Source organism: Kogia breviceps, chromosome 5, assembly GCF_026419965.1.
Source record: "Kogia breviceps isolate mKogBre1 chromosome 5, mKogBre1 haplotype 1, whole genome shotgun sequence".
NCBI classification, from domain to species: domain Eukaryota; kingdom Metazoa; phylum Chordata; class Mammalia; order Artiodactyla; family Physeteridae; genus Kogia; species Kogia breviceps.
Window position 1 is genome coordinate 97,614,235 of NC_081314.1, and position 19,589 is coordinate 97,633,823.

A 19,589-nucleotide genomic window follows, 5' to 3' on the forward strand; every position below is an offset into this window, starting at 1 on the left:
ATGCTGAAATTTCTCTCATTTCTCTTCTCCATCCTTATACAGATTTCTTAATAGACAAATCTCTACTTTTCAGTTCCTCATCTCCCATTCCTGTCAGTCCATTCTTTAATTGACATCGTTCCCACCAGGTCCCAAATGCTCTCTCAACTGCTAACTCCAATGGATGTTTTGTAATCTTTTTTCTCTTTTAATTGGACCTCTCTCCTGCATTGTTGTTTGCTCCATGGAAATACTGTACTCCCCTGGTTTCCAGCATACCACACTCAACTAGTTTCTTTTGTAATCCTCTGTTTTTTTGTGATTTTTTTTCTCTCTGCTTTTCTCTGAATGTTGATCCTCAGGGTTCAACTCTCAACTCTTCTTATTCCATATAATCTCTCTTTATGACTTCATAACTCTCAGGTATTTCTCACTTGTCCATGTTGCCAAACCTATGATCACATATGTCCCATCATCTAACTAAAATATCCTTCTGCTTACTCAGTGGATGCCTTACATTTTCAAATTTTAAAAAGCAAATTAATTCTCCCTTTTCCCTAAATAGACTGTCCCTTGATATTCTTTATGCTAGTTGTTGAGCCTATCTTTTACCAAGTCATTAAAGCTAGAATTTTGACCATCATTCCTAACTCCTCCATTTTCTGCACTTTTCATATTTCTGTAATTATCAGTTATTACTACAAAGATAACTAATCTGGTTAATTAACTAATCTGCCTCAGTTGCTAATTAGGATCACCTGGGAAGTTTCAATGCTATACTAGCTCAGTCAAAGCAGAATCTCTGATAGTGGGTCCCGGAAATTTGTTTTTCTAATGGGCAGATGGGAACTACTTTTCTCAGTATTTCTCAAATATATCACTTGTTTTTTATCTCCAGTACCACTGCCTCATTTTAGGTCCTCATCATTACTTATTGCATATGTCCTAACTCACTACCCTGCCTCAGTCTCATCCCTCTGCAATCTATTATCAATCTGACCATCAGGGTGATCATTCAGAAATATAAATGTTACAGTGTCATCTCCCTTACTTTTCTAATCCAGAACACTCTCCCCTGGTTTCAAACACTTTAATGGCTTCCCATCAAAAAAAGGATCACATCCAAGTTCTTCAATTGGGCACCTGAGGCCTTATTTTAATTTACTCATCACTTGCCACTTTTTGCCTTTTATTTACCTTTCTCTGCTTCCCACAAAATGGACCCACTTATTACCTGTACATACATATTTGTTTTCTTTCTTTTGTGCCCCTGCTCATGAGGTCACCTCTGACTAGAATGACCCTTTCGTGTTTAACTGTTAATCCTATTCATTTCATAAGTCTCGGCTTTGTAATCACTTTTTCCAAGCTGGGTTAAGTGCCTTTCCTCAGTTTCTCATAATGATTTCTGCCTAAAGAAATTACTGTTTTTACCACTTAAGTTTATAATGATCTTTTATATGCCTGCTCTCTCTTGGAAAACAATGACTGGTACTTGGTCATCTTTGTACTCTCTGGTGTCTAGCATAATGCTTGGCATATATTATATGCTCAGAAAAGGTTTGTTGAATAAATGAGTGAATGAGCAGTTAGAAGTCATAGCTGATAAAATAAAAATGGATACTAATAAATGTTGTGTCCTGAAACAATCAAGAGATTTAAAATAGAAAAGGATAATTACTGTACCTTGAGAATGGGAAACTGTGAAACCCGTAGAGAAGACCTTCTGTAGGTCTAGAATATATTAGATCTTTATTGACATTATTAGACTTACTCCTGCAGGTAATTTGCTTCTGATTTATACATTCATTTTGGAACTTTCTGGTCTTAATTTGGCTTCTTGAGAAGAAAAATGAATATATAACTGGTCTATATTAATACTGGTCTGATTAGCAGTTATATTTCTCACATAATTACATGGTTTTTATACTACACATTAATCTCCTGTGAATTTGAGTTTATTGTCTGTATTTTTTTAGGGTCCAATCACCTTGAATAAATTTGTCAGTTTCCAGATCTACCAAACTGAGTGATGTGATCAGTAATGAGATGCCCTTCAGGCTTGAAATTCTGAATTTACATTTTGTTTAATTGAAAAATAAAAATTCAATGTTGTATTAATGTGGCATAAATCAAAATGTGTAGGGACTATAGATAAATTATTGTGACAAATTCTATCACATTTTACATTCTTCACACAAACTCTTGAGGGAAAAGAAAATTATCAATATATTTCTGAATCAAGGCATGTTAGGGAACATGGAAAATGTACTGTGAAATAAAAAGAATGCAACGGGGGTACAAAAGAATACAGAACTGAGACAAAGTAGTAGGTTTATTCCAAGTTTTAAAGTAGCTATATTTAACACTTTGGTATAAACCCATTTTATTACAAAGAATAAGAGCCAAATAAATCACAGTCTGGAAAATAATTAATCTGAGAATCAATAGCCTGGGAAAGAAAATCACAAGGAAGTGATTTTGCAGATGTTATTTTTTCCAAATATGCAACTATTTAATCTGATATAAACTTTAGGATAGAAATGTATTAAGGAAGCTGCTTACTTAATTTTGCTCATTCTGCACCCTGTGATATTGAAATTGTTCAGGATTACTGGACTCACATGTTGTAATGAGAATTGTATATAATTTACTATGTTTATTTACATATAATAAACTTTAATGATATTTGTGTCCAGTAATAGCAAATAGCAGATGCTGGTGTCTTCTAAGGAATATATATATATATAGGTGTGTGTGTGTGTGTGTGTGTGTATACACACACATACATATATGTAATTCATATATATAAATATCTCACATATAACTACATAAATTTACATATATAAAACATATATATGTTATCTGGTATCTGGTATTTCAAATTTTTGTTATCTCATACCACCTGCAATCTCTAGTTTTTGTTTCAAGGACTGCTTTATTAATCATAAGTTTAATTCTTGAACAAGACCTTTGTGATAGTATTGGCTGGTTTCTTGCCAAACATCTATTCACCTCTTTCTCTTTAGAAACAAAACTCAAATTTTTAGCTGGTTATATTGCTTCCTATAATAAAAAGCACATTGCTTTCCAGATATTTTAGCAGCTAAGTTTGACCATGGGACTGAGTCCTGGCCTTGAGCTATTAAAGAGAAATATTTGTGGGAGTTCTCTGAAAATTATTTAAAGGAAATTGATTCAGGGAGAAGTTTGTAATACCCTTCCTTCTACCTTTGCTCCTAGCTTTTAACCTGAAAATAAGTGATGATAGCTGCAGCACCAATAGCTATCTTGGAACATAAGGTGATCTGAGGGTGAGAAAAAAGGTGCTGGGATGATACAGAGGAAAGATAGGAACTCAGGTCCTTGAAAAAATTGTGGAGCCACCATTCTTACTTGTAATTTCTACTTTCAGACTTTTTCTACGTGTGAGAGAAATAAGATTCTATCTTGTTTAAGGCATTATTATTTATTGTTGCTTTTGTTGTTAAGCAAGAATTCCAGTTGATCCCAAACTAATACTTAGATTCTGGTTCTATCTGGTGAATCCATAGATCAGCATACCTCACTGCTAGCTATTGGTATGTGTTGTTAAGGAAAGATGGAAATCTATTACCCTTAATAAGGGATGACTTGTTATACCTCAATATGACTACATAACAATCCACTTATTTATCTCTAACCTGTGAATTTGTGTCCACAATCTTCCGGGGAGATTAGTGTTTTGTGTTGTGTCATTCTGATTTTGAGTTGGAGGGGCATTGTAAATCTGCCTGGTAGGAAAAGTAACATCTTGCTTGAAATTGTGAATAAAGTGGACACTGCATTGCACAGAAACAGGGACAACGTTATACTTCCTATACAATATCCTCAAATAGTCAATTCATTCATTCAACAAATATTTTTTGAGTGGCTATTTAGAGATCAAATAAGTTACAGGAAGGCTTTGTTATTTAGTCAACTAGTCTAATATCACATGGGTCACCTGTGAATTTGGAGAAAGTAGAAAAAAGCAAAGAAGAAAAATTGAACCGAATGAAAAAAGTATAAATATTTGCCCAAATAGGTGTCTTCTTTTTAAAAAACTTTTCCTGTGTTTAAAGACAGGACTCTAATCTGCATTTTCTCAAATGGCACCAGCCTGTGACTACATATATTAATGTCTAATATTAATGCTCAGATGACAAGCATTCATATCTGCCATTACAGAATTTCTCAGTTCCCCTGCCACAATGTCTCCCAGTTTTTTCTGGGAGTCCTAAGGGAAGGGTCTCACATAAACTTATAATCAGTTTGTTTATATTATTCACTTACTGGCTGTTATGGTGCTTGGAAAGCTCTTTGTTAGGAGTCTCACCATTCTCCCTCATGCCAGGATCTTCCAGGAGAACACTCCTCTCCTATAAAGGTGTCATACCCAAGTTCCCTCTAGGTTACAAATCACCATGCTGCTGAAGGATACTGCATTCACCTTAAACTGCACCATGTTGGAGATTGACTTGTTCTATGCAGAAATGAGGAGAGTATTTCTCTAGCCAACTCTGTCACCTTGAAGTACTACTACTTATACTCTGAGTATCACAAAGTCTCCTATGAAAACACTTCTTTCTGCTTTTAGTTATAGCCCTCAGCATGCAGTCCTTTATTATGTTTTATCTCTTGTGTCTTCAGTGGAAGCATCTGGGATATGAAGGTTCACCCCAACAGGTCTTTATTCTCCCACATACATCAACTCATGCTAATAGTTTGCAGGGAGGGCTACTACTCCCTTAGTTCATCAGATATAAGCAAATCCTGAATCCCAGTAGGGTTCAAATGGGAACTCTACTACACCAGAACTTGACTTGGATTCAAGATGGCTTTGATAAAATAGCTAGTGGAGAATGAAGCTGTAATTTTTTGGTATTATATATATACGTATGTGTGTTGTGTATGTGTTTAATATATATGTATATATATATATATATATATATATATATATATATACACACACACACATATATATATAAAACTATATCCCACAAAACTTGTAATTTGTTTCAGTATGATATGCTTGATACCATAGGCAGTGCTATTTTCTCATTAAGTCATCTCTTTCAGTTGCAAAACAAACATCAAAGGAATGCCACATGCTATAACATGTATTTTACTTATTCTGCATTTATCTAGATATGAATATGAGTAGTGTACTTAGTTGTAATGTTTCCTTAAGCTACTCTTTTCCTACATGCTGAAAAACCTTCTATATATATATTCTTTTGGGATTTATTTAAAAGGTGACCCAATAAGCTGTTTCCTTTTGCAGTCTTCCTTTAGTAAATTTGGCTACTGTTACTATGAGTAAAAGAGATAGGCATGGGTGGAGGAGATATGGAGAGGCCAGTACTTATGTAGATAAACGCAATGTGAAAACAAGGAACTACTCTTTAATTATTGGCATAGAAAAAATGGCAAAGAAACAAAATTACTTCTTGAACCACATTTTATCACCTGAGTAGTTGCAAAGAGCACGTTTTGCCTGTTTTAATCAAATGAAAATCTTAACCACCTGAATTTAAGGCTGTAAAGAATGTTTATAACAACTCATGACCCTTGACAGTAATTACCACGGTACTAAAGTGGTTTTTTAGGTAGAAAGTGATTAGAACCATTGAGAAACATTTTATCGGGTTAACTGGTTAGAGAAAGAATTTAAAGAAATATTTCTTGAATACAAAATATTACACCACCTGAGAAGCCCAAGGTGTAAAGTGTATTCAACACTACCAACTGAGGTGGAAAGAAAATTCCAAAGCATGACCATCTAGAGCAATTGTTAGTAGCACCTGTGGTGGGGCTGAAGTTAAATAGAAAGAAATAGAAGGTATTTGTTTAATTTATGATCTTGCTGAAAGAAGGATCCCAGCATAGTAGCTTTTTCCTTTTAAGATTAGCCAGATGTGGACGTTTCTAAGGACATAAGGATGGAGCCACAGAGAGATTACAAATGCTGGGAGAGAATGGCAGACACAGAGTAAAGGTGACTGACAAAATACAAAAGCTGTTTCCTCTTCAGTCATTTATACACAACTTGCACTAAATAAAAAGGTACATTGTATACATTAGCAACCCACATAGTCTGGTTCTTTCACTGCCCTGGCACGATTAGTAGAGACAATTTGGCCAGCAGTGTCAACTATTTACTTTTTCATCAACCTGATGTTTGATCAGCAATTCTTTAAAACTAACAGTAAAAGGGAAACACACTCAGAAATTTAGGAAGTTTTGATTGGCAATCAGGTGTTAACCCTAGACTAGGCTATTCTATGAAAGGCTTATACTTCATCTTAGAAGCTGAGTGACTGTTTGCTCTTTCTTTGACAGTCAACAAGAAGCCATGCCTTAGACCTGTTTGGCTGCTGTCCTGGGTAGAAGAATTTGGCAGCCCTAGGGAGATGAATTCTTCAGCCTCGGATCCACCCAGAATAAAGAAGCAACACCCTCTCAACCACTACTCTGTTGCTATGAAACAAAAGACTAGGAAAGTGAGCGAAGCAGGAAGTCCCGCCTTTTAGCCGGAGTCCGCTTTGGCTCCGGTTCCCAACGCTCACGCCCACCCGCCCACTCCTTATTGGTCAATTCCCTAGTGCCTTGCATCCTTTCTTCCATTTCCTTTCCCTTTTCCACTTTCGTTCTCGGGTGAGTCCAGTCCCGCCATTTCCCTCCGAATCCCTTTCCATTTGGGACGTGAGGCGAGCTGGCCTTCCTCTGGGGCCATTGTGTACTGTGGGAGACGTGGACCGGGTGGTAGTGCGAGGAGGACGGGCGCCTCTCGCCCATTGGCATCGCCCGCTGTCGGACGGGGCACGGGTGCTCGGGATTGGCCCCGTCGCCGCGGCCCCGCCCCCAGCACCGCCCCGCGCCTGGCTCTCTCTGTGTATCCTACAGGGGTGGGGTGGCCAGCGAGTGGTCTCTTCCTCCGGCTAGTGCTGCTGCAGCGTCCCGCGGCCTCCCAGAGAGTCGGGCGGGAGGGGAAAGCGGGCGTGGACTGGTCTTGACGGTAATTGTTGCGTTTCCCTGTCTCGATGGCCGGTGCTCTGGGTCACTCCTTCCTCTGGAGTGGGGTTTTCACGGCAATTACACACTCCCTGCCCGGGCTGCCCACGCACCCTGGGCTCGTGCGCGTAGAGTCGGACCCGCGCACACGCGTGTGTCTGGGCAGCTACTGCGCCGAGAGGCCGGGAGGGAAGGGGGCGCGGGGGAGGCTCGACGTTGCTTTCAGCCCTGGGGGCCCTGGGGCAGCCAGGCGCGGGCCACAGAGGAAGAGGGGGACAGCCCCGGCTTCCAGCTGCTGTCGCCGCCGCCGTCACAGTTTGAAGAGGGGTATTTAAAGCCCGGACCTGGGCAGGGCCAGGGAGGGAGGAAGAGGGAGTAAAGGGAGACGGGCGGCTGGGATTGCAGGCTACCCGGGGAGCCGAGCGCAGAGTGCCCGAGACGGACCGGGCTGCGGGCGCAGGAGGCGCGAGGCGATACTTTGTCCTTTCTCTGTCCACCTTCCTCCCCCAGCTGTGATCCGAGAGTGGCAGGGGAGGGGCCTGAGCCGGGAGGAGGCACAGATGTCCCGAAACAAAGCTTTGGACCCCTTACCCCCACCCCACTTGGATGAGACAAGAGGCGAGGAGCGAAAGAAGTGAACTCTCCTCCTTTCTGTGCCCGCTCTTGTCAGTTTCTCACTCTCTCTTTTAAAATGGGTTATTTGTGTGTTGGTTTATTTGGCTCTTAACTTGGGCGCAACTCCTCAGCCGCGTTGGTTGAAGAACTGTGTGTACGTGTGTCCATGTCCATGAGTCCGTAGTTGGTGGTTTTAGCGGGTAAAATCCAAGTCCTAAGCCTTTGTTGACAGCAGACGTGTCCCCTAAGCTCTTGTAGAATTACCTTTACGTTTATATAACTTGACGAAATCTAACAGAGTGAAAGTGCGGTTTTTGAGGGAGGCTCCCAAAATGCTTTCTGGGGGCTTCAGTTCTAGTCTTTTGAATTGGGATTAAGGCAGGGAGGGGAGAAACAGAACAGTGTGTTCTTATCTAGTTGGAGGAAATCTATATAAGTTTTTATTGTTATGAGTTTGTTATTAATCAAACCTTCACTACTTGTATCTTTAACTCTTAGTGTTCCAGAAACATATCTAAGGTCATTGCTACTAAACCTGTTTGTTGTGTGTAAAGATTGAGAGTATAAATTCACATGCTATTGAAAAGTTGAATCTGGGGCCCTGGATTTTGTTCTCACTGATGGAGGAGGATGTAGTGGGTACAAGTTAACATGTTTTCTGTTGGGTAAATATTTTCATGACCAACTAACTTTTTTTTTTTTTTTTTTGAATTTCCCTTTCAGAGAACTAAGATTCCAGATGGCAAATTCTATGAATGGCAGAAACCCTGGTGGGCGAGGAGGAAACCCCCGAAAAGGACGAATTTTGGGTATTATTGATGCTATTCAGGATGCAGTTGGACCCCCTAAGCAAGCAGCAGCAGATCGCAGGACTGTGGAGAAAACTTGGAAACTCATGGACAAAGTGGTAAGTTCTGTCTGACCGTGTCTGTACACAGCAGGGTTGACCCTTGATGTGGCTGGTTTCTCCAGTTTTATTTGTACTGTTACTTAATAATAATTATGGTTGTAGCAACAGTCTTTTGCTTTGGATTGACCATCTTTCTTATATCTGTTCTGGATGTTTAGAAAAGTTGGGTTCAGAGCTAAGACTTGTTTTTTTACCTTTTGTCCTACTCTTCAAGGTTCAAAGTTCCTCTATATGACTCAGATATGCAAAGTTTTTACTGTTGGCTGCTCTTTTTTGTTGGTGCATGGCATAGAATAGTTTGGATGTGTTTGTTACATCTTATGTAAGGTTGTCTTGCTGTTAGATAACAAAAGAGTGTATACAAGTAATTTAAGAAAAGTCTCTGACGGACCACTCATGACAACCACAATGTATGATGCTGAGAATGATAACTGGGGAAAGAACCAGGTTAGTCCTTAAGTGAGGAAGCAGTGTTTGAGAGTTTCCATTTTCATCTTTGAGAATTCATCTTCATTAAGGAACTTTTTTGCTGTTGTTAATGATAGAGTTACAGTTTCTTTCATCTATTCCATTTTGAAACAGGAAACCTTTTTGATTGCGCATTGTTTGTTGTGAAAGGAAAATTTATGATGGAGGTGGTGGGACAGAGAGTATCAGAAACTTCTGTGGTTTCTGCATGTTGCTTTCAGATGAACTACAATGTTACAAGAAGAAATCCTGCTGGCTGTCAGTGCCCAGAGAAGTCTAGGCAACCTGAATACTTCACAGGGGTCTATGGAGAAAACTGTAGCGGTGTCCTATTTTACTAAGCAGGATTATGAAATAAATATAATTAAGATGTAGCTTGCTGCTGTGCAAAATTAATAGTTTTGCTCTTGAAGCAGTAGTACTGTACCCTATATATTGGTAAATGTTTGTAGCGCCTTATGGTTTTATTTCATAGATATTTGGAGCTAATTATAAAGTTAGTTGATGCAGGGCTCTTGATGTCTTTATAACTGCAGAAATGGAGGTTTAAAAAAATACTTCTTTGTAGGTGTGTGCTAAAGCCTTCACAAAGTCATATGGTAGCAGTCAATTTTACTTTGGTTTGTAACTGTTCAAATATTTGCTGCAAAAAGCCACTGTCAGTGGTACTAGCAATACAGGAAGGGGATAAGATTTACTTTATTTTCATTTCTCCTTATGAAAAGCACAGATGGGTAGATGAACAATAGACCTGGCATTATATGGCTGGTGATGCCAAAGGCAGAGCCAGAATATTTTTGTTGGATAAATATCCTTAGTTTTAGGATTCAGTGTGACCTATTTATGCTTCTGCCAATTTATTCAAATTGTGATATTAAAGTGCTCCAGACAGAATGATGTCATAGTGTCAGAACATTGCAACTTGCTGCTTGAGGTCAGGTTTTGATTTTAACATTGGATACTTAAGAATGAGGAGCATGCAGTTGGAAAAACTATATATATTTGACAGGCACAATACTGGCTGTCTTTGTTTTTCTAAGGAGTAAGCAATTTTTTTTTTTTTTTTTTTTTTTTTTTTTTGTGGTACGCGGGCCTCTCCCGTTGCGGAGCACAGGCTCCGGACGCGCAAGCTTAGTGGCCATGGCTCACGGGCCCAGCCGCTCCGCGGCATGTGGGATCTTCCAGGACCGGGGCACGAACCCGCGTCCCCTGCATCGGCAGGCGGATTCTCAACCACTGCGCCACCAGGGAAGCCCAGGGAAGCCCAGGGAAGCCCAAGGAGTAAGCAATTTAAGGTGACTCTCATGCCTGAACCATTAGTTGGACATAAGAGAAGGAGATTCAAGGTTTTTTTTTTTAACTTATCTGTTATATGAGTGGGCAAAAATGGGTCAGATTCTACCAGCGAGCTGCTCCTCTCTCCCCACCCCTTCTTTGAGTGGTCAGAATTTGTACAGTTGTGAGTAAATGTTAGAACATCAAATGAAAAAGATTTATATAAGGAAGTGGTAAACTGTAGGTAATATAGAGTCATTATTTTTGAAACATTAAAAAATGTGTGTGTAATTTTGGTCTGTAACCAAATGTTAACCTAAGTTTTATCCTCTTTTAATTATTTCACCATGGGTTATAGTAAAATAGATGGTTATTTGATAGTTAAGCTTCTGCCATTGTTTGTTTTGTTAACCCTTTTGTGGGTTTGTGTTTAGCCTCTCCAGTTGAGAAACTTGACTCACAAGGAAATCTACTACCTAAAGTCTCTACTTAGTGGAATGCGAGTATGGGTGTTGGCCAGAGGTGCATTGTGTGGCTTTCCCTATTTGTCTTCAATATTTGTCAAGGCTGAAAATTGTTGTGTTCATTTATGAATGCATTCGTGGGCTTTGTGGAGGGAAACCATATAAATCATTTAAAAATAGTCCAGTATGTTTATTGCTACTCTATCTCACAGTAATGAAAAAGCATTGATAATTACTATTTGGAAAGTCTATTTTATTTAATTGTGTAATGCAGAAGAATCACCCACATGGGTTTGTCTTTCCTTTCTTGTCAATGGTGAAGGAAGTGGTTCATAATATCAACACTGTCCTGGTGATTACATGAGGAACTTTATTATTAGTCTCAAAGTTAATCACTTGACACATTACCTGTTTTGTAAAATAACTGCAATAGTAGGAGTTTAGCTTCTGAATAACGGAAAATAGTAACGTTCAAATCTAACTGGTAGTTATGTAAAAGGCAGGGTTAAGCATTTGGCATTTTTTCTTTATGAAGCCTCTGCAACAAGGTCAAATCTTAGAAGTGTAAATTTGTGAACAAGCTCCAAGTACAGTATGTTGTTTCAGCCACTTGTAAAGTAAAATAACATCTCACAGGGCAATGAAACAGTCTTAGACTGTAGGGGAAATATCTAGTAAATGTGTAGTTACACCATTCCCTGGCCTCTAGCATTTAAAACAGTCAACTGAAATTCCAGTTCCAACTAATTGTTATGTTTTCAGAGGGCAGGCTTTCTATACAAGGTCACTGAGAGTGGGAGGGAGTAATTGCTCAGCTGTGTTCCTTGTAAGATGTAAAGTGTTTTGTAAGAAAACATCAGTGGCACAGACTTAGCAGAGTACATTTATTGAGAAAAAGAATAGTAGCATATCCCAAAGCATCTCATTTAGACATATTTTCTGGTTTTAGTTCTACATGTCTGTGTAAGTCAATAGCTGACCCCAAACTCTTCAGGTCAGTAGATGCCTGTTTGATATAGTGACAGAACTATTACTCATGAATACACAGCAAGGTTTAAATACACCTGAAATGTGGAGTCTGTTCCAAAACCCTTACAGAGATGGAGGTTCTTAAACACAAACATTTCTTGAGGACCTACTGTATTTCTATGAAGTGCTTATTACCTGGGGATGCAAAGCTATACAAGATATAACTCTGCTCTTGACCTGTCAAGGAACTCAGAGACCAGCATCAGAGCCAGGCATGTAAGTGGATAAATGCCATGTAGTATGGAATGGGCTGTAATACAGACCTATACAAAGTACAGTGGGAGCAGTCGAGAACATCTGTCTTGTTTTTCTGGCCACTGCTCAGACTGTTGTCTGTCTGGATTCTGCTGGCCACTGCCTTTAGGAATAGCATTATTTTACTCCTGTTGGAAATGCTGTGGTGAGGGTAAGGAAATGATTGCTAATCAGTATGGTAGGAATGATGATTTATTAATGTGAGGTTCCTGAGCATGGTTTTCACGAGCATCTTAGCCAGGTGATGGAAAGTGGAAGAAACAATTTTCCATCTAATAGATACTAAATGTACTGAGTGTACATGGATGTTCAGGAAATTAAAGAGTAATTAATTGATGCCAAAGAGCAAAGCAAGTTGAGTACCTGCCTATGTTTTTGTCTTGTTGTCCTTGTCATTCATTTGAAATTACATTACTGAAAGAGTTTTAAAAACATTTAAAAAGTGATGATACCAAATAGCCCTTTCCTGCTTTTTACCCTCAGTACATTTAGTACATTTGTCAAGCTTGGAATATAATTTATTCTCTATCTTTATAATTTCGCTTCAACCATAATATATTTTAAAGTTTGTCAATCAAAAATGCTTAAATTATATGCAGCTATTAAAAAATAAGAGTAAGTATTCTTTTCTAAGTTGAATTACTCATACCTCTGAAAAATATTGCATGTGGAATAAAATTTAGGTTTTGGATGCCTATTGTTCATGTTTGTTCGGTTTGAGAATATCACTGTCCTTGGGCCCTTGGAACAGGGAATATCATTTATTTGAATAATTCTTCACATATTTCTTTTTCCTTAGTGAGATTGTTCTATATTAGCAGAATCATGGGCCCTAGTAGACTTTCATATGGTAACACATTACGTGTCTGGGTTATTTTGTTTACTACTGAGTTAGATTCTGATTTGTGCTTAGATAAATGAAGTGATCCCAAAGTTTGCCTCTTGTCACTTCTAGGTAAAGCTTTTGGATAAAGTAAAAGATATAAAGGAATCCTCTCAAGAGTTCCCTGGGTTTTTATCCGTGTGATATGGAGCATACATTTAGCAGAAGCCTTAATCAGTTATTATCTTTTAACTCCTATAGAATTTTAACCATTCAGATTTTGAATCAATTTCTTTCTTTCTTTCAGAGTTGCTTTCTGTGCTATCTATTTATTTCATCATTCATTTATCATATCCTAAGTATGGAAAGATAGAGAATCACAGATAACCATGTTTTCCTGTAGGGTGTAGTTAAGGGCTGTAATACGGTGTAAATAAAGTGCTGTAACACAGCATCTGGTAGATGTGAGTGTTGCTTGCTGGGGTGAAAAGTTGGTGTAGAATGCAGCATAGTGGAGGTATTATCCAGCTATTTTTTAGAGGATGCTTTGGATTCCAGTGAAGTGAGGACACATCAGGCAGAAGGAATGATGAGTAAAGGGAGATTGCTGAGTGAAAGAAGGTTAGTTAGAGAAAGATGAAGAGGCTTTGACTGTTTTGTCAGGGAATTTGGACTTTATTTGGTAGGCAGAGAAACACAGATGTTTGAGCAGAGTGAGAGAAAGTCAAGGCTATGCTGTGATAAATTACTGTCTTGACTCTAGAAAGGATGAATTAAGAGAAAAAAGAAACCCTTAGAAGTAGAAGTAACGATCAAGAGGAATTAAAACAGACTGGGCAAGAAATAATGAAGGGCTGAGCTAGAGAATTGACAGTAGATATAGCAAGTGTTGGTTCAAACGTGGGAGGCATTTTGGAGTAAAATCTAAGGTCCTGGTGACCCTTCAGAGATAGAGGATGAACAAGAAGTTGAAGTGAAAGTGACTCTTGAGGTTTTCAGCTTAGTTGACTCTAAAGGCAGTGATGCCCTTAATGAGATAAGGAACATAGGAAGAAAAAGAGGAAGCTTGGGGGCTGGTGCATGATAAGTTTGTTTTTGGCCATGTAGAATTTGACTTGCCAGAGTAAAAACCATTTTAAAGTCAGAAAATTGAATGTGCAGTTAAAGAGAGAAGTTGAAACTAGAGACATATGTTTGGTAGGTATGCCCACAGAGGCAGCATTTCAAGCTATAGAACAACAAGAGAGTTGGAGGGCAGACTAGAAGGTGAGAGGTGGAGAAAAAGTTAGAGATTGGAATTCTCGGCTGTATCAGGTGTATATCTATAATTAGATGGCAGTGAAGGAAAGGGAATCCTGCAAAGAACAGTGACGAGACAGATAGGAAAAGAATGAGAGCATACTGATTTCCTGAGTAGAGATAGCTTTAATGAGGAGATAGTAACCAAGTTCAAATGGAGAAAACCAAGCCGAATGAAAGTTTAAGAAGTCATTGAATTTCTTGAGTCGAGTCCATCGTTGATCTTTCAGTGTAGTTTTGCTTATGTGACAGCCAAATGAAAACGAGTATGTGGATTATTTAAAAATTGTTCTAGGGCTTCCCTGGTGGCTCAGTGGTTGAGGGTCCGCCTGCCGGTTCAGGGGACATGGGTTCGAGCCCTGGTCTGGGAAGATTGCACGTGCCGCAGAGTGGCTGGGCCCGTAAGCCCTGGCCACTGAGCCTGCGCGTCCAGAGCCTGTGCTCCGCAAAGGGAGAGGCCACAGCGGTGAGAGGCCCGCATACCACACAAAAAAAATTTAAAAAAAATTGTTCTAGAACTGGGATAACTAGTGTAAAGAAAGAAAGTTCTGATAGATAGCTTGAGGGTTTGAGCAGAGCATAACTTTGTGTGTAGGTGCTATTGGAGAAGTTCACGGATTTAGGGGAAGGAATGTAGGTCGGGAGTGATTTAAGATATAAGGGAAGAAGAAATAATTGATAAAGTGGCATCCTGGATTACAGTGTGAGAAGGAGAGGCTAAGAACTAGTAGAAGGGTAATCCTTGGTAGATAACTGTAACTTCCACTTAGATAAGAGGGAGGTAAGGAAATATACAGAGAAGTTTGGGGGAATTTTTAAATTTTATGTTGGGTTGTCAAGAAGTGATTTAACGTGTAACATTTGTAATGTCTAAATCATGTTTTAAAATTGTATATTATAGAATAAACAATATATATTTAAACTAGTTTTATAGCAATTAAGTGCATAAATAAGTAAAAAATGGAAATGGAAATCAGTCCTGAGCCTTTATATTAAGATCACCTTAAAAACATGCTCTGACTTAAATGATGCCACAATGTTGTTTTTATCTACTCTGCTTGGGCATATATTTAAGATTTTAAAAAATGTATTTGTATGTGCTGATTTTCTCCTAGTAATTAAAGAAGCATTTTGAAAATATCCGACTAAATTTTTAGCTTTTTAACATAATAACTTTTAAATAATTGTTAAGCTCACACTGTTTTCTAATAGGAATTACAAAAAATAGTTCTTAAGTATTCTACCTTTCAAATAATTCCAGATCAGCTGAGTACCTATGTACTGATTCCAAATCAGGAGTAGTGACCTGGGCTTATTAGCCTTATTTGCTCCTATTCTGTACAAAACAGGAGACTTTTTAAGGATTTCAGGTAGTATAACAAACTTTAGGAACTAAATAAAAGAATTCTTAATGATCCCCAACAAGATGGCCAGTGCCCTTGGTCTAATTCTCATATCTTTGTGAAACCTGCAGGGATTTTGCCATGTTGTGGTACAATATGGAAGGCGAAGAAATCCTAAAAAGTTGCCAGTGCCCAGTATGTGTCAGGTATTGTGCAGAGCACTTTACATTTCCTCTTCTGAGAATTTGTAACATCTTTAGAAGTTTTCATGGTTTTCAGAAGAAGAAACTGGCCCAAAGTTGGAAAGCTTGTAACTGGCAGGGCTAGATCCCAGGTTTGATTGATTCTGATGCCTATGTTTATAGTATGAAGATTCAAGCACGCTTGCTTGAATCTTCCTCTTTCCAGGAGAAGTAAATCAAAAGGATCATTACCCCCTATATTTGAAATGATCAAGTTCTTTTCCAAGCTTTGTATTCATTTGTAGACAGGTTTATTCAATATAGGTATGGATATCCTGTTTGTAATATTACTTTACTTCTGAGAGGTTCCTCCTTTCCTCCATCAAATATTTATTGCGCATCTACTATATGCAAGATCCTACATTAGGTGATAGAGATAGACCAGTAAGATAGATATGTGAACAAATGAATACACAATTGACATCTTAATTACAACTAGTCAGTTATTTAATGGTGCTTCTTATAACAATAAAAAGGTTATAAAGGTTATAAAATGTTATAACGGTTAAAGGTGTCTTTCTAAAGAAACCTTTGAAAACCATAAAAGAATTGGCATTTTCCCCCAAACCTGCTATGATTAATTTCTAGACTCATAACCAGTTATATGCTAACCTTCTTGTTTTGCCCAATTAATATTCTATGTAGAAAGAGTTCTGTTTTATTTTTATATTTTTTAAATTTTATGCTGTATAAGTTTTTATGCTTTTATACACTTAGTGGTGTGATTTGCCGAACTAAACTGTAAAGAACCCAAAGAACATACTTTTAAGTAACTGCAATAAGGAATCTCTTACAGCAGTTACCTGAGGAGCACAAAAAAGGGATTCTTTCAGCCTTCCCGTACTGTCTTTAAAAAATGGGATATTTCGGGCTTCCCTGGTGGCGCAGTGGTTGAGAATCCGCCTGCCGATGCAGGGGACATGGGTTCGTGCCCCGGTCCGGGAAGATCCCACATGCCGCGGAGCAGCTGGGCCCATGAGCCATGGCCGCTGAGCCTGCGCGTCCAGAGCCTGTGCTCCGCAACGGGAGAGGCCACAACAGTGAGAGGCCCGCGTACCGCAAAAAAAAAAAAAAACAAAAAAAAACAGTCCATCAGTGTATAATGTGACTGTAGAATTGTTCTTTGTGAAAGCTCTCCTGTGTTGGGACCTGCTTTCATTCTAGGGAGTGACTTCGATATTTCTAGAAGAAGTCTGAGTCATTCGAATCTGCACTTGAACCTTAGATGATTTTTCTCCTTAAAATACTGGTTTTATTTATTTCTTTTTCTTTTTTTTTTTTGGCTGTGCTGTGTGGCATGTGGGATCTTAGCTCCCTGACCAGGGATCAAACCTGTGCCCCCTGCAGTGGAAGCGCGGAGTCTTTACCACTGGACCACCAGGGAAGTTCCAAAATACTGGTTTTAGAAAAGCAATTTTTCTCTCCCTGGCTTTCGCAGTTCCTTGCACATAGCAGGCACTCAATAAATATTTATTGAATTGAATTGAATTTGACCTGCTAGGAAGTCATAGTCCTGGCATAGGGTTATTCATTTTTGGCAATTTTCGGCAAGAGTTGTCATAAATCACAGTTTAATACTAATCCAACTGATGAACTGCACAGTCAGTGGCATACAGTAGTAGTTCATCATCTTATGTTGCACTTTCCCAAGTGCAGATTTAGAAAACTGTGTGGCCTACAAAGGCCTTGATGTACTGACTCTAGCCTATTGAAGATCTCCTCATTCCACTCACCCAGGGGCTCCTGTGTCCCCACCTTTTAGAATGACTGCACTGACTGCTCTTCACACACCCTACTCTCTGGGGCCTCTCAAGCCTCTGCACATCCCTTTGCCTGGAATATTCCTTTTGCAAATTTGGGTATGCCTTTCATGGCCCTGCCACGTAGATGTGTCTGCTTCATTCCTCCTCTAGCACTTTGTAGTCTCCTCCGTTATAGCACTCTGATTCTCCTGTCATTCTTTTCTAAGCCACCAGTCTTTTTCACTAGAACACTCCTTGAGGACAGGTGTGTGATTTATTCATTGCTGTACTCCATAGGGCCCGAAACAATGCCTGACATATAAACGTTTGTAGAATTAACAAATGGGTCCTCAAGTTCCTGTAAATTTGCAAATGGAGTAAAATAAAAATGTAAATGAGTTTAGCCAGGGATCATTAGTTATATGCCTAATTCTAATTAAATTGTGATATAGTTAGAAAGAAGATCAGCCTGAGATTCATAAGATGCAGACTCTTGTGTTGGATTAATGATTTTTCAATAGGCCCCTTAATCTTTGTAGTTCTTAGTTTCTTTATCTGAAAAATGAATGGATTGGACAGGATCTTTACTAAGCCCTTAGAGCAAGAATTACATTGCTCCTAAGTTAATGATAGAGAACTAGGTCTCTTCTGCCAGAGTCCTTGAGGCATGAAGTATGCTCTAGTCATCTGTAATTTCCTGGCACCAAGCTCAGTACCTGGTATATAGTAGTTATTCAAACAATTTTACTGAATAAATCAATACTCAGATAGAATTATAATTTAAATAAAACCAATGAGAAAAAGGCCAGGTAGCAAATAGTAAATTAAAAATCTAACATTTAAAAGAATCTATTTAAGAACAGTGATTTTGAATATCTGAAAAATTTTTTATTTATCAGTTAAAAAATTCACCAGTTGTAGGAAATGCCTAGCCCCCTAACTACAAGTTAATAATTTATCAGTCTGCAACATGTTGTACCAAGTTTTATGTTGCTGAAATTAAACTGCCTGCTGTAGGATGTTGGTGGTGATATTTTTGAAATTTGTGTATACTTGTGATATTTTAGTTTTAAGAATTGAAAAACCATCTTGTTTCAAGCAGGACTTGTTAAATCATTGATATATTTGGGACTTCATCTGTCTTTAGGGGAGAAAATACTATTATATAGTTCAATCATAAAAATAAGGAAGTAATATAATAACATCTGTGTGTAAAAATACATATAAAGAATTTCAGAATCAATCAACCAACCATCTATACATCCATTTATTAGTTCTGTACTGTTAGTTCTGCTTTAAGCACTGTGTACAAAGAGGAGGGAGATAGAACGCCCTTAGTTAATGTGAGAAGTGCTTGTCTTAAATTAGGGGCTGATGCTTGATAGTTTGAGCCAGACTTTTTTCCCCCACAAAAGATATGGTCATTTTTCAAAGGAAGCAAGTGAGAAAGTAAGTTTAAGAGTACTTTTTCATTTGTCATTTCCTTGATTTATTGTGTCTGTGGTTCTTGAAATTATTAACGTTCAACTCTTTTTCATTTGGCCCCGGGCACTTTTATGAGTACCCAAAAGTGGATCCGTTTTTTGTGGAACCTGAAATTTAGAGGGACCTGTTAAAGCAAAAAGTGCAAATACAAAATTGGGTATGAAAAGAAAGACCGTTAAAAGAAATAGTTAAGTCCACAAACATCAGAGAAATAATCTAGACCTTGTACACTTATTTTTTAAAATTTTATTTATTTATTTATTTATGGCTTCATTGGGTCTTCGTTGCTGCACGTGGACTTTCTCTAGTTGCCGAGAGCTGGGGCTACTCTTTGTTGCAGTGCGCGGGCTTCTCATTGTGGTGGCTCCTCTTTGTTGCGGAGCACGGGCTCTGGGCGCGCAGGCTTCAGTAGTTGTGGTTCTTGGTCTCTAGAGCGTAGGCTCAGTAGTTGTGACACACGGACTTAGTTGCTCCGTGGCATGTGGGATCTTCCTGCACCAGGGCTCGAAACTGTGTCCCCTGCATTGTCAGGCAGATTCTTAACCACTGCGCCACCAGGGAAGCCCTCTGTACACTTTATGCTTTGATTCTCTTCCATTGCCCACGTATGCCTCCAATTCTGGGT

At 38.7% G+C, this 19,589-nt stretch overlaps 1 protein-coding gene across 5 annotated transcripts in view; it reads left to right on the forward strand.

Annotated features, from left to right (window-relative positions):
• The first annotated feature begins 6,866 nt into the window (after nucleotides 1-6,866).
• CBLB (Cbl proto-oncogene B) overlaps nucleotides 6,867-19,589 on the forward strand; it is a 213,663-nt gene continuing 200,940 nt past the window's right edge. Inside the window, exons 1-2 of one of the 5 annotated variants that reach the window (XM_059064285.2) lie at nucleotides 6,867-7,018; nucleotides 8,353-8,536. In XM_059064285.2, the coding sequence (XP_058920268.1) occupies nucleotides 8,369-8,536 (168 nt within the window). In that variant the 5' untranslated portion in view covers nucleotides 6,867-7,018; nucleotides 8,353-8,368. Of the gene's footprint in view, nucleotides 7,019-7,143; nucleotides 7,342-7,557; nucleotides 7,680-8,352; nucleotides 8,537-19,589 lie in introns of those variants that run through there. The other 4 variants (XM_067034717.1, XM_059064287.2, XM_067034716.1 and 1 more) reach the window with 4 other exon arrangements.